At 42.4% G+C, this 16,054-nt stretch overlaps 1 protein-coding gene across 2 annotated transcripts in view; it reads left to right on the forward strand.

Moving 5' to 3' along the window:
• SLC44A1 (solute carrier family 44 member 1) overlaps positions 1-16,054 on the forward strand; it is a 121,354-nt gene that overhangs the window by 32,583 nt on the left and 72,717 nt on the right. For both annotated transcript variants that reach the window (XM_025202580.1, XM_025202586.1), the window contains exons 3-4: positions 1,161-1,303; positions 13,758-13,894. In XM_025202580.1, coding sequence (XP_025058365.1) covers positions 1,161-1,303; positions 13,758-13,894 — 280 coding nt within the window. The remainder of the gene's footprint in view (positions 1-1,160; positions 1,304-13,757; positions 13,895-16,054) is intronic.

A 16,054-nucleotide genomic window follows, 5' to 3' on the forward strand; every position in this document is an offset into this window, starting at 1 on the left:
TTTTGGGTGTTGGTCCTTTTTTTCCCCCCTGCCACTATTTCCAAGCCGTGGCTTCCATCTGTCTTCTTCCTATGGTATCACTGAACAGCCAGAGCAAATTTAAGACTCCCACTTCCTCTCCAGGATCTTGCTATCTTAATCACTTTCAAAGAGATAATTGATGCTTTCAGGGCATAAACTCCTCATCTACATCCAGTCTCCATTTGTACCCATTTCTCCTATGTGAGGTCTGTGAAAGCTGAAAGTGCCTGATATTACCTTGGATCTGCTCTCTAAAGTTTTGCTTTCCCACTTTGCTCCATCTCTGTCTTTATACTGTGCTAACTGTTCCTTTTGCATTCTTGTACTTATTTTTGTTCTCTTCTCCATTTGGTTACCTGTGTTTAAAATGTCACTCTGACATGGTCTAGCCTCTTCTACTTGGAGTACTTTTTTTAAAAGGCTCTTATTTTAAAAAGGCCTTGCCACTCCAGTTCTATCCTCACAATTCTTAGCAGCCTAAAAAAAGAAAAAACTCTTCAAATAAACAAAACCCCTTGAAAATTACTGTGGCACATACTAAACATGATCATTTGTACTATATTTGTTTCTTCTTTGTCTTTCTGTTAATAATCTGTTATTAATAATAATAATAATAATCTGAAGAATTTAGTTTTATGCTGATTTTTACGACGCATTTGATATACTCTGGTCCTCTTGAGTAACAAATACATTTAGAAAATCTGAGTTGTCATCTCAGTTTGTATGTGTGTTAAACTTATAGCCATGTGATAGTTTTTTCTGGATTGGCTTAGACATTTCATTTTGAAATGGAAGGAATTTTGTAAAATGAAGCAAGAAGAGTCTGCTGCAAGGATCTTAGTACTTTGAAATCTTATGACGACAACAGGAAGTGGACAAGTGGGAGCAACAGAAACAGTGTCTCTCAGACTGAATCTGGAATTTAGAGACACCCACCCCATACGGAAACGTGCCCGAGTTGCAACTGTCTGTTGATCCTGGATCAGCTTTGTCAGCCACCTTTGGACCCACAGATAAAGCAATTATGGAAGACAGTCATCCTTCACTGTGATGAGGGATTGCCAGTGATGCATCAGCTGGTCTTTCTTTTGTGACAATATTTAAGAAGCGCATTGTTAATTCTTGTTCTTCCCTTCCAGGGGTTAATTTGTGGCTTTTCAATAGCCACTGGAGCAGCTGCAAGATTGGTTTCAGGATATGACAGTTATGGAAATATCTGTGGACAGAAAAATGTAAAAGTGGATGGAATAATGAACAGTGGTTTAGATCTGACACAAAAAAAGTAAGTATTTGGTTCCATCTTTTTGTTCCTTGGAAAAAGCATGGGCTGGTTTTGATTGGAAGTAGAGTACTATGAAACAAACATTCTGAATTTGACTTTTGTAATTTAACTGTTTTAACTTCTTTCCAAGCTCGTCCTTACCTAGACTTCTCTTGTGTAGTAAACAAAAACTTTCTCTAACAATAGTCTGCACAAATGAATGTGCACTGTGTTAAACTGTTTGGTGTAAATTGATCATTGGCATTTGACTGATGGACCAAAATCTACAAATGTGGAAGTCTAACATAATGTATTTAGCTATGTGTATATAGTAGTGGCTTTATTTCTCAAATATGAATTATTCAGCAACTGCCATTGACTAAAGTGAGAGTTGGGATGACCCTTTAAAAAATTAGGCCATGTTTAGAAACTTATTTTTGGGCAGTCAGGCAGACCTAGGGGAAACAGTTTTCAAGGGCAAAAGCTGAAAGGTAAGAGTATAATTCCTTTTTTTACTCTTTAAAAAAAAAAAAAAAAAAGTTGCGTATAAAGTGTTCTTGAAAAGTCCTGTGGCATGGTCGAGACTTCCACACTGCAGGAAAGAGAGACTCTTTATGAAAGCAGGACATCAGGTACTGCTTTTAAGGTGAAGTGAATACTGCTTTTGGCCAGTTAAAGATGGTGAACAGGGTGGAGCGTGGCTTGTTTTTTGGTTCTAAACTTCATTTTCTGCAGCTCTGCTTAAAACTCATCTGAACAATTCAGCTAGTTTTGGAAAGCAAAATATCTACTAACTTGTAAATCAACACTGCTACACTGTTGGAGATTACAGATAATGATATCTAAAATAACAGACTGTAGCCAAAATAGTGGAATAACTAAAATCTTTTTGTTAACTTCAGGAAAAGAACCTCTTGTTTGTTTTTGTCTGCAGATTGTCAGAAACTGTATGTATATGTTCTTTTGGAAAATGACTTGACAGAGGATCTGGGTAATTTGAGATGGTAACGAAGTCTTTTTTTGACCTCCTTAATTTTAAATGAAGTACGTAGGGAGTAGGGAAAATCTGACTCAGTTGAATAAAACCCAGTGACAAGGAAACAATTTACTGATGGCAATCTGAAAGGTCCAGACCTTGTTTGAGGCTTGTGAAACAAGTGTTGATTAATCCTGTGGAAAATAAAACCATTTATTTATTGGGACAGGGTATCTTTCACATTCTTTGTATAACAAAGTTTTACCTAGAGAACTGAACAGTACTATATTATTGAATGTACCAGTATTGCCAACTGTCCTAATTCTGCTGGGGAGAAAGAGGAGAAAATACAACTATTTGAATAGTTTAAAAATTATTTGTTCCTTTCCAAAGTTATTCTGTAAACCTTAGAGATCTTGACCAGAGGCAGGGCAACAGGGCCTAAAGAGTGTGTTTAGTATCCAGGGCTGAGATTAATTTTTAGGAAATCTGTATGTCAATTTGAAACAGTTTACAGGACCAGTAAAAAATTTTATGGGATAATCTTGTGCTCTCCACTTGATAATGTGCTACTCCTTTCACAAGCAGTGTCCTATTTAATAGTTCACCTGCAGATGTTACAGCTTTTTGTGTTGAGTATTATATTTCAGATTTAACTGTTTTACATACTTATGGTACTACTTTTCCTTTCAGTATCCCTTAGCATAACATTACCACAGTACCGTTCTTTAAAAGCAGGCGAGAACACAATGCATCTGAATTGGACTTTGCTCAGTAACTATGTAATCACTAGTGGTTTATTATAAATCTCAGAATGCCTTGTCCTCATGTCTGACTATTGTCAGATGTCAAATGAAAGAGTATTCAAATATATTTACCCTTTCACAGCATGCAACAACAAGGGGATGTTGAAAGGCGGCAAACTATAATGTAATACATCTTAAGATGCATGAAATAACATAAGGAACAAGAGATTGGACTCATGGCCTCACCAATAAGATTCCAAAAAAGATTAGACATTTCTGTGGTTAATGGAAGTCATCCAGTTTACATAATGAGTGTTAAGGAATAGAAAGCTTCATGTTTTAAGAGAAAGGTAGCCAACCACCTGTGCTGCAGGTAGCGCGGGGTGGCACACAGCTGATTGGGAAGAGATCAGGCAGCAGTGACAGATACAGCAGGGAGCAGAAAGCAGAATGCAGACCAGGCAGTGGAAGAGGTTTGGAGTGGCAGTTAGGGAGGATGTGGTACTTCTGCCGATATGGTTGCCCCCTTGCTCTTTTAAGACATAAGATCACCTCTGTCTGGCTGGTCTTAAACTCTTTGTACGGATAGTTTATTCTATACCTGATTCATAATGCAGTTTCTGGCGCACTTCTCAGAAGCATCTGGTACTGTCCAGGATACCAGACTGAGGTAGAGGACATTCCTATCTATTAGCTAGCGATTTTCATCCTTGTTTTTTGTTATGTCTTGAAATTGTTTCAAAAAGGACTCCATCTGCTCAGCAGCTGTCTCTAGCAGATGGAGCTCCTGCAATATCTGAGGTACTGTACATGGGACTACATACTACTTCAACTTTTATAGATAGACAAAAGAGAATAAGCTTTTCTTAACCACTCCATCAATAATTCTTGTGGAGTCTCTCTCCTTTCTAGCGCAAAGCTCTAAACTTCTAAATCTTGTACTCTGAAGTTATTTCCATTTTGCTGCCTCTGACTGCGGTAATTTTGTTCTCTCCTACAGCTCTATAACAGAAAAGTTCATAGAAAATCATAAGAAAGTAGGGCCGGAAGGGACCCCAGGAGGACATCCAGTCCAACCCCCATATTCAAGGCAGGAACATTTATCTCTAAACTATCTTATACAACTGTTTATCTAATCTGTTCTCAAAACTACACAAACAACCCCATCAAATCAGTAGGCATATTGTCCAGAAGTCCCAAGAACATCCTAACTTAGAGACCTACTTAAATCGCTGTCTTGTGATTTTTGCCCCCCAAAAATAAAAACTTATTGGAACACACGGAAAGCATGGCAGTCCCTGCAGCCACAGGGCATGTGGTTTGAGAGAGAGTTACTGAGAGGCTGAGCAAGTGACCTAGACTCAGCGAAGGCACCAGTCAAGGAAAGCGAAAATGTTTCGGCACCATCTTTTAAGAAGCTAGATGCAGTGGTTCAGCGGTGCTTTAGTCTGAAGATGATGAGTGAAAAGAAACCCCCAAAAGCTAAATACATTTCAGCTTGGAGGTAAATTGTTTTGTTCATTGTGCAACATGACTTTGGATGTGTTGAAGAAAAACAGCATTGAGAGGCCATTTAGGCTAGGGACAGACATTCAGAAAGCCAGAGCCTGGGTTGATTCAGTCTTTGCAGGTTAGTCTAACCTGCGTGGATTGAACTGATTTGCAAGTGAATAGACATTCACTTTTGATTCTGGAAATGCAGGCACATGCCTGCAGTGTACAAGCTAAAAGCTGGGGGTCGCTAGAGCTAGGCCTCCCGTTCCTTCAGGCTTGAGGGAAGCTGAACTGAAGGGGCTGTGGCCAGGCCCCAGCAGGCTGAATATGATTGGGGAGGGATTTAAACCCCTACCCTGGCCTGCAGGGTCTGTCTGGCTTTTTCTCCCCCTGCCCATGGCTCAGCATGGCCCGGGACCCCCAGAGCCTCCCTCCCAGCCGGTATGCAGTTCTGCTGCACCTTCCCAGCCACTGGGGCCGGGTTTCGCTTGGGGGCAGCCCAGGAGCAAAGGCCTGATTGGGAGGGAGGAGGGGCCCAGGGACAAAGTTCCATAAAGGAAAATTCCTGCCCAGCGGCCCCTTCTACCTGCTGGAGAGCGGCGCCCGGGATGGCTCCAGCCCCTGCAGTGGCACACACAGCACAGGCTCACCTTCTTAGTCCCAGTGCTATTACCTGTGTCCCTTGGGTGCGGAGCCGGGCACACCATGCTAACTGTTCCCCTGCCTGGTGGCATTGCAGCACAACCCCATGTACTAGGTGCCAGGCTCAGGGCACTACCCCTGTGACTCCCCTGTTGGTGTTTGGGGGTGCCCTGGCCATACTGGTAGGTGCCACCCACACTGCTAAACTGTGCTCAGCTGCTTGGTGGGCAGATGGTGATGGGGAAGCTGTAGGGGTAATGCCCCATGGCTGGTACACGGGGCTGTGCTGCACCTAGTTTCCCCACTTCCACCACCTAGGACATTGGACAGACACTGGCCCAGCATGGTCCCTTAAAGCGAAGGGGGGTTATTCCTTCCTCCATCCCCTCTCTCACTGGGGGGGGGCCACAGGTGGGGTTTATTCCCCCTCCCTACCTGGGAACCCCAGACAGGATCTGCTGGGCTGGGGACAGGCAGCAGAGGCAGCGGCTGGGGCTGACAGACCTCGGCTGCAGTCTCCCAGTGGGAATGGGGCGGAGGGAGAAATAAACCCTCTCCCTGCCCCCTTCACCTTAAGGGGACCGTGCCCAGACAGCATCTGTCTGCATCTCAGGTGGTGGTGGCAGGGAAGCCATAGGCACAGCACAGCCCCATGTGCCAAGTGTGAGGCGCTACCCCTACAGCTTTGCTGCTGCTGTCTGCCTGCCTGGCGGCCAACCGCAGTTTGGCAGTGCAGGCAACACTTACCAGTATGGCCAGGGTGGGCCCCCCCTGACAGCAGCAGCAGTGGGGAAGCCATAGGGGTAGCACCCCACCCCTGGCACCCAGTACACGGGGCTGTGCTGTTGTTGCCGGGTAGGGGAATAGTGAGCAGGACACACCCAGCTCTGTGTCTGTAGGTAATAGGGCTCGGGGCTGAGGGGGCAAGCCCACATCACGGGTGCCAGTGCCAGTCCGGACCCTGCTGTCCAGTGGGTGGAAGGGGCTGCCGGGCAAAAGCTGCTCCCGCAGCTGCATGCTCAGCTGGCTCTGCCCCAGGCCAGCTCTATGCCAATGGGACGGGATGGTAGCAAAATTAAATCCCTTCTGCCCCCATTCACTTGAGGCTGGGCTGGGCTGTGCTCTTTGCTCTAGAGAGCAGGGCTAGCTCTACTCCTCTGCTCTCCAGCATGGCCAGATGCCAACCTACCGTGGCCCCCAAGGAGGGGGTATATTTCCCACCCCCGCCTTGGCTCCCAGGGGACCCTAGCCAGCATCTGCCTGGCTGGGGTGTAGCAGCTCCTGTCAGGCATTCCTCCCCCCACCCCCACTGCTCCAGCAGCGATACTTGTTTTTTTTTGTTTTTTTTTTTAAAAACAAAGGTTGAAAAGCCCTGGGGTATGCCATCAGTGGAATGACTTGGTCACAATGCATCAGATGCACTGAAACTGCCTGGGACCATACTGATAACTTTTTCAAAGTTATGATTTTTGCAACAAAAATTGACGTGACCCTCTGATGCAAAGAATGTGTATGTAGTCCAGTAATCTGGGTTCTGAAATCAGACCCCAGAGGTAGAGTGAAAACCTAACAACCAGTTCAGACAGACCTGCCTGCTACATAGAGATTTTTTTCAGCATTAGGGGGTTAAAAATGGCCTTGATTTACTTAAGTCACTTGTAAGTGAAATTACGAACATGTTGACCCATGCGGGTTTTGGACTGCCGTCCTACCTCATGTGACAGCCTTTGGGTGTCAGGGTGTTCCCAGGGTGTATCTTATAACACTTCTGTGAAAATCCCCCAGGGTCAACCTCCCCTCGGTCACAGCTCTCTCCCCCTACCCGGGACCTCCAGTCCACCTCTCCGAACTGCAGCTTGCCCCAGGACATTCCACACAGTCGCCCACCACCTGTCTTTAGAGAAGTAGAAGAGTCCTCTCGAGTGTCTCTGCCTGTGGCTCTGTGTGACCCCTTATAGTTCTGTAACAACTTGCTGCTTGAATGAAGTCCCCTTGCAGTGTCACTAAAATTCCCGGAGGCATAGAATGCAGAGAAGTGTTAGACATCTGTCTTTCAAACACTAGACTAGTACATGCTCACAATCACATGGAAGCAAAGACTTGCTGATTGTAGGTAGGAAGGAAAAAAACCAAAATTTACAGCATGCTTGCAGAGAAAACACGAGGGCTAAGTCTTATGGATCCTATCTGTAATTGGTGTAGGTGGGGTGATCATTTAATTCCCTTCTCCATTATTGCCATAAAATGCCTGATCACTGTAAACAAGTTTTTAAATGCTCATTTGAATGTATATAGATGCCTTAAGGGATGACAGAAATCAATTAAATCAGTGACCTCAAGGTCACACTAGATACTCCAAGCGAAGACAGACTTGTATGTGGTAACAGTGTGCTGTACTGCCGACGGTTCATTGTTTGGGCTTTTTAAAACAAGGAGTAAAAGATACCTAGGATACACGACAGTTCCTTTATTTCTTTCCACTTGTGCAGATTTTTTTCATTGTTACTGGCGGGTATGGATAAGTTTACTGACCATTAACTCAGTAAGCCAAGTGTAGAGGCAGTAAGGTCAAGTGTAAATGTTGACAATCTCTCCTTATTTCATTGCTCGTGTGACTGAGTTAATTTTGAACTATATTTCCCTAAGAACTCCAGATTATTTGTTTCGGAAAAAGTGAAACTAAAACATAAGGTAACACTACAGTAATGGAAACTTGAAAACAATAATAGAGATTAGAAAAAAGCCCCCCTGTATATTTATGATTTCAGTTCCTGTATTGGTTTTTAAATGTGTTTGGAAATAAATATGCCACAAAATGTGCAGTTTACCAGTTATCAGTTACGTTTTTGTATTCTTACTTATGAAGATTTAAACTTTTCCTTTTAATATAGCAACATTAGCTTTTTCTGAGTTTTAAGGTGTAGATGTTCAAATAAGGTTAAAATGGAAGAAGAACCAACATTTTTGGATAGTCACTATAGCCAGTCAGAAACTGGACATATCCAAATATTTTGCCTGAATAAGTAATTCTCCACGTTGCATTTAATATATCAGAAGTTGATATTTTTTCTAATTTGTCATTTAAAACAACAAATACAGATCTTCTAGTTTCACAAACCTAGTATGTTGTCTGGCCTAAAGTATAGGCAGCTGAGCCTTTCTGGGAAGGGTAGAATATATGTCTAAATAATAATAAATATTGATCTGCGTCATTCTTAATGTTCTTCTAGCAAGTATTTAAATAGTTTCCTTTTGCTGTGGTGTAATTTTGCCACAGGAAGAGAAAATGATGTTTTTAATTGTAACTTCAGTTACTTTCTGCCTGACAGACTAATATTGTGATGACTCCAGATTACTGGTATTTGGTGCTCTTCATCCACTTTCTTTTTGATTGCATCTCACTTGAAAAGGGAAAAGCCATAAGCTTCACACTTTTAAAACAGCTAGTTTTTAAAAGTGGGCACCTACATCAAAGAGAGAGGCGATTCCTCTTACTTGGAACAGTCCATCTGATTCTACTTGCTTTTTCTTACAGGAAAAGGTAATGAGCTCAATTAAATGACTTCACTCTGCCATTAAATGCCCATTCCTCCCAACTAGTCCATAATCTCCACACATGAAGCAAAAAACCCCCCAAAAAACCAAGAACAGTCTTCCCTGAAAAAATCTCTAGAAAGCTCTGCTGTTCAATGCAGAGAGGAAGTGGCCCATTAATACAGCTACTCAGAGTAGTAACAACAAATGCAGATGAGTAAGTTGGTTGACTGATGCGAGTTTTTCCTTTTCTAAGTCAAAAATGTTCTCGGACGCTGGAAAACTGGTTGCAAGGGTGAAGTGAAACCATTTGGCTGTATCGTTTTTCTTCTTAGAGGAAGATTGAAAAGGTTTTACCAGCTCCTGGGGCAGCAAACTTTATATAGGATGCATAGAGAAGTCCAAGCGACCCTGGCCTCAGAAACTCTGGGCAGCAGATCGAACTGTGCTTTAGTGAACACAATTTTTCTACTTGTGTCAGCTTTTTTATCCAAGGATTTTGATCCTGCGAGGTATTTGGCAAGAGTTGAAATGATGATGTTGGTGGGAAGTGAAGAATACTAAACACTTTGTAACAAGTTCTCAGTATCTCAAACTTTAAACTTTTAACTTTATGATTTTAAAAATTTTTGTTCTGTAGCTCCAAGCTTTGTTTTGGAGGTGTTACTGAAGTTTTCCTGTTAGAAACACTGAAGTTTGCATGCTTTGGTACTTATTGCTATGGTAATAGATTTATTTAGATCAATGATTCTCAGCCTAGGTTGCCTTAAGATCCTTTCAGTGGTGCCACACAGTGTTATAGCACTATTGGGGAGCAAACATAATTCTCAAGAGAAACGCAGAGAATTCAAATAGGAATTCATAATTTTAAAAGCATTCTGACCTGTTGTGTTCCTTCTCATTTCGGTCCTGCCCAACTCCTTTCTTCTCCCTGTCTCTCTTGGCCTCAGACCCCCCCCCTGACTTTCATGTGGGAGCTGCTCCCTAGGTTGTCTGGCAGCCATGCACATGTACATACAGATGGTACCCCCTGCCTAATGGCCCTCCTCCCAGACCTTTGCAGGCTAGAACTCTGCCCGCCTGCAGAGAGCCCTTCCAAAGTGGAAAATCCGCATGTTTCTCTGTTAAAATGAAAAATCCATGTTTTTCTTCATTTTTCCGTTGGGAAATGGAAAACCCGGATCTATGCTTATGTCAGTACTCCTAGGGTCCTGGCATGGGTTCCTTTTTTTTATGATAAATGATAACATGCCATACATTCAACCAGTTCATGGCATGGTAAAATGTTCCATTTTTGAAACATCTTTGTGGCTGGTTTGTATTGTGCCATAAATTGAATGTGGCACAGGTTCCTGGGCGGAGGCAGCCCTCTGTCCAATTACAATTATCAGTTGATCATGGAGACTGGGTAGGGAGCAGGCCTCAGTGTTGGGGGACACAGCTGGCCCCTCCAGGGGGCAGCTCTGGGTTCTGGATCAGGGAACCTCCCAATCCTCCAGTTGCACAACCCAAAAGTCACATAATTGGGTATAAAATTCCTTGGATCCTGACATGGGTGGGAGATAGATAGAGGAGTGGGGACAAGTGCATAAAATTCCTCAGATCCTAATCGTGTAATTTATATTAATGTCAGGGGCCCTAGAACAGCATCTATAGGCGAGTTACAAGTTGTTTTCTTACCAGAAGAGTAAAAAGCAAGACTAGTGTCCCATTAGTATCAGCCTTGAATAAATTATTCTAATTGTTTTCTTGTTGTTGATATCTTTAATATTAAACAATTCACCAGTGTGAAATAGTGAATGTTTTGTTTTTGTTAGGAGACACGGAGCATTCGTGCCTTGTTGCACTTACATTAGTTACCCAAACAGCTGCAGGCAAGAATGCCAGCTTCACGCTTTCCAGCTTTTTTGTGCTCGCATCACAGCCCCTAATGTATGTATAAATCTGATGTGCATGGTATTGGATAGATGTAGGACAGGCTGGGCAAGTATTTGGGCTGGAGGGCCACTTAATGAATTTTGGTGAGCAGAGGACTGTGCATGCACACGCTGCAGGGAGCTCATCTGCGCCTAGGCTGACCACCCATCCCTAATTAGGCGAGACAGTCCCAAATTTAAAGATAAAGTCCTGGTCCTGTGCTGAATGACTCCAGGACAGCATTTGTTCCAGTTTTTCCAGTATCGTGCAGGGATCCAGGTTTTTCATTCATTGCACAAAACAATGGAAAACATTGGGTTTCCCTTTGCAGGCTGGCAGAGTTCCAGCCTGCGAGGGGCTGCTTGAGGTTGCGGAGGGAGCGAGACCAGGGGGAAGGGGAGAAGAGCATATGGTCCCTCCTTCCAGTTTGGAAATGTGGTGACTCTACTGAAGCCAGGCTGGGTCTGGTGCCAGAGCAGCAGTGGGAGCATGAGCCCACCCTGGACTGTAGTATCTTACCTCTGTGTAACCCCACCCACCACAAGCTGCCCAGCTTGACTGACAACAGTGGGTGGGAATGGGACTGAGAGCTGAACTACGCCAGGGGTGGGGCTGTGGCATTTACAGCCCTGCAGAGGTGTGGGGGGTACCCCCACCTCTAGGCTAGTTTCCTGTCCCCTGCCCTGCAGCTGTGCAGACCTGGCTGGGGGTGGCCCAGGGCATGGGCCTCAGTTCTCCCACTGCGTGGTGCTAGGTGGGGAAGCTGGCAGGGCTTCGGCCTTTGCTGGCATGGCAGGGGACACGGGGTGGAAGCAGCCCTGCCCACCTGGCACCCTGGGGTTGGACTCCATCTCCCAGGCTGCTGCGTGGTGCCGGGCAGGCAGACCAGGCTGCTTCTGCCTAGTATCCCCCACTGCCAAGAGAGGTTGGAGCTGGAGCTGCTGCCTACGGACCCACCAGTCGATTCTTTCCGGCCCATGGGTGGGTGGTGGCTCCGGCTCTGGCCTCTGGTGCTGCAGGCTGGATAGAATCAATTGGCAGCCTGTATTTTGCCCATTCCTGATGTAGGAGGAGGGGTAAGGAGGTGAAAAAAAAAAGCCCAAAAAGAGCAGTGGCCCAAGGATTGGTACATGAAGATACTGAAATAGTCCATGTTAAACCAGGTAAGAGACTATTCAGAGAACGTGAGCAGTCTATAAATACTTTTTTAGGTAATATAAATGATGACGGAGATTGATTTGGTTTCAGGTGGTAGGACAAGGAAGCCCTGAAGCTAAGAACTAAGAAATTGAGACTAAATAGTAATAACTCTTGTACACTGAAATTGGATAATGGAACATGCTATCCAAAGAGGAGGGCAAGGCACACTCATGGCAGGTGGTCAGAAAGATTTTGGGTAACCAGGAGCAGTAATTACCAATAAGCATGTCTTTTTGTATCATAGAGGAAATATTTTTCTGTTTGATTCCACAATTTTTAGACAACCATATTCTGATTATTTAAAAATAGATTTATGCTTTGACACTTGCCTTCATCACAGACATCTGTATTGACAATGTGGGTTTACAGGTACTGTCTTTATAGTGTATGGCATAAAGCATGGTATTTGACAGTGTTCTCCTTCACTCTTGCTGTCATAGGAAGAGACTGCTTTTGTCAAAAAAAAGAGTTCAGTTCAAAAGAGCCAAATACAAAGTACCAACTGTATAAGGGGTCTTTTTTTTCATAGTGCACTTACTGAAAAGCATTTTTAACAGTTGAAATAACTACAGAATATTTTTGCTGATGCAATCTATGTATGTGGACTAAATATTGTATAGCTGTGTCAAACTGTATTATAACCTTAAGTGAGTTTTCTGAGATCAGAATTAAAAAAAAATAAAAATTAAGTCGTCTTATACACTTTGAATGAATTAGACCAGATCCAAATTTAGTACTTCATCATAAGATGCATATAGAAAGGAGGAGATGCTTGCTAAAAGCTGATGTATGATACAGATTTCATGACATTGGATGTCTTTAAATGACAATAGAGATTATGGAAATCTATAAACCAGAATCAGCTTAAAATACTTCATTTGCACAGTAGATAGTCCTACCTGAAATAGCTCAACAGTTTTTATACTTCAAAATAAATACCAGAATGATTTACTCAATATTGTGGCCCAGTGGTGTGGAAAATCGTTGTAAAACAAAAAACTGTTGCAAGTTATTTGAATTACATATTTTCATTAAAATATTCTGAGACTTTGAGGGTTTTTTGTAGCATAAATACAAGCCTAGAGCATTCTTTCATTTTGTGTATTAGAGGAGAGACTGGAGATCTTCCAGGTAGTGTAGAGCTATGAAAAGGCATCATAGGATGCTGAAGCTATATAAACAAGTGCCACTTCAGTGCATTAGTAGGCAACCATCTATCCTCTGGATCATGGTGTATACATAACGGGTCTAGTTAGATGCCTGATGAATCCGCTTGTGTGGAGTCCTCTGACCATCATCCCAGCACCTTCAATGCATGTGCCTAGGCAAGAGTATGGAGGAGTGGAGGCTGCCCAAGACCTACTATTCCCCGTTTGGACCATTGAAACAATCCAAAGGCTAGATGGAGTCCAGATATTCAGTGCCTCAGTGATTGTAGCATCTGCCAGAGAGCATCAGATAAGAACTGCTGACTGCCTAACTCCTCATCAGGGGTGTGTTTCTGTCAGGGTCATGTCCCCTTAGCCTTTCTCCAACCATGGAGTACCCATAAGGCAGTGGGGGCTAGGGTTTTGGAGTGCCCTATACTCACTTTACTCTGGAGGTTGCAACATTGTAGTATTTCTTAAGAGCTGCCCTGCCACAAGTAGCCCACATTGCCACCAGGCCTTCCAGTCAGATGGAGTTTACGGCTGGACCCGGTACCAATGCATTGGAATCTAATAAAATGTTATTAGACTATGCCCACCTTAAATACAGATGTGTGGGTAGTACGTGTATTCAACACCTCACAGCTTGTTTCTGTCTATATTTATACCCTGATGCCCTAAAATATAGGAAATCTGGAAGTATTTTTGTTTGGCATTATTTGCAGTTGTCTTGGTAGAATTCTCTGGCTAGAAACAAAGTCTTGTTTAGTTCCTATCCTGTCCAAAAATAAAAATTTACCAGCATTTTTCTATTCTAGGTATGTGTTCTTTCTGGATCCATGCAATGTAGACCTGGTACATCGGAGGATCAAGTCAATTGCTCTATGTGTTGCAGCTTGTCCAAGGAAAGAGCTCAGAACTCTGGCTGATGTTCAGAAATTTGCAGAAACTAATGGTATGAGGAAAGCACATCTGAGTTTCTTCCTGAGCCAAATATGTTTAATATTAATAAATGTAAGATTAAAGATGACTTCTTAGCTGAACTAAAAATTGACAAAACCTAGTGAGATATCCCAGCGGAATAGTGTAGTAGTGCTATAAAGACTAAAACTTGCTTTTGCCCTGTTATCTCCATAATTTTTTAAAGTTTCTTTTTAAGGAAAGTAAAACCTAAAAGATTTTCAAAAGAGGGATTTATATTTATAGGCCCTTTCTCTTCCCCTCTGGAAGACTCTTTGAAATTGCTATTTCACTGTAGTCATTTTATCCCATGGAGGCATTCTCACACATCTTGGGTTGGCAAGATCAGTGCTGCTATTGAACTGAATTGGGGCATGGCGCCTGCCTGCCTGCCAGTGGGAGTAGGAAATAAATCCTGTTTTCATTCAGCATTGCAGTACAATTCCGTATTTTTTTTTTTTTTAAAGAATCTTATTTTTCCTTTCTGTAAGGTAAGTATAAAGGCAGCTGCACTATTGAAAGACTTGGATTTTGTGCTCCACCCCCATCCCTCGAAAACTGCACTTCTTTCTTGCAGGTGGTGGTTTTGTTAGCTCAAGGCATGCTGGAACATGATGGTTTAGTGAAATGTGTGAGAAGTGACCAGCTTTGGGACTTCACAAAGGAGGGGAGGCAAAATGTAAACACTTCTCTGAATGCCTTCTAGTTATTCTGTCATTCACCTCCTCTCTAATGGATAGCGTTTTTTTCCTTAACCTTCGTGCTGGAGAGATGTCTGCATTTTGTTGTGTGATACTTCTCTGCTATGTAGCTGGTATTCATAATGTTATTTTAACTCTTCACCCTGACCTTCTGTTCCTATTTTGCCCTTTCTAATTTTGCCTACACTTGTCTGATTTCCTTTACCCAATGCATATTGACTTCTGTAGTGCGGTTAAAATCAGCAATACTAAATAAGGGAATTTCCTTATTAGCACCTCTTGAAATATTCCAATTTGGTCACTTAAGCCTAGTTTTTTCTTGTCTGTGCATGGGTGACATCGGTCATGAATCAAATTCCTTTCTTAAATGTGGTAACTGTAGTATGTTCAGCATAACTGTTTACCCAACTGAACCAGTTTATCCAACTGCACTTGGCTATACTGAGTCTTGTATTACAGCAGATCTGTCAAGCCTCCCTGTGTAGGAAGATCTTACATAAATATTTTGTGTAGGAAGATCTTACATAAATATTTTTTTTTAATTGGCAGTTTATCTAAACTTTAGACCAAGGTATCTTTAACCTTGCCTTACAGCAAATAGCTGTCAAGAGCACTTATACATTTTGACCCTGTTTTGCATTGCGCTACACTGGGCCAGTAATTTGTGCCCGAGATGGGTAAATTTGTGCCTGATATTGGATAAATAACACAGAACTTTAATATATGGTAGAATCCAGAGCTCTTTTGTTATGGGAAAATTAACAGAAAGGTAAGTAACCAGAATATGAGACCAGTGACCAACACTGACCAAAGGTGTGGATACACTGTTCTATTCTTTCCCCAGTCATTATAGTTCTATTTTAAATTACACCAACCTGTTTAGCATTTAAAGCTAACTACACTTAGGCCTTTTAGCTTGCTAGAAACTTTCTTCCAGTGTTCTAAATGTTATGGAGGTACTAATAGAACACAGAATAACTTTTATGCATATTTGAAAGTAAATCTTTTATCTAGTTTGAGATGAAATTCATTACAACTGGAGACTAACAATGTCAGATGTGTTTTTCTGCAAAGATAATTTGAGACGATAATTCTTCTAATTTCCCACATTGTTAAAATTTAGCTTGTTTATAGAATATATTCTCAAACAAAAACTAAGTTAAAGTGGAGTAAGGCTGAAAATACATTTCTTCATTAAGATGAGCATTGTGGGCATGTTGTAACAACTCTGAATTTCCTGGATTTATAATTTTAAAAATTTAAATCGAAATGTTGCGTTGTGAATAATGTACAGTTAAAAGACCCGGACAGCCTTAACTCCGATTTGGAGCGATTCCATGTAGAACATATGATTGTAGGGGTGACACAGTTCTAACTCACTGCCCCATGTAGATATTTCACACTCATTTTTTTTCATTTTAAAATTCTCTATATATGCACAACATGATTCCTGC

The sequence above is a fragment of the Alligator sinensis genome, unplaced genomic scaffold, assembly GCF_000455745.1.
Source record: "Alligator sinensis unplaced genomic scaffold, ASM45574v1 scaffold560_1, whole genome shotgun sequence".
Taxonomy (NCBI): domain Eukaryota; kingdom Metazoa; phylum Chordata; order Crocodylia; family Alligatoridae; genus Alligator; species Alligator sinensis.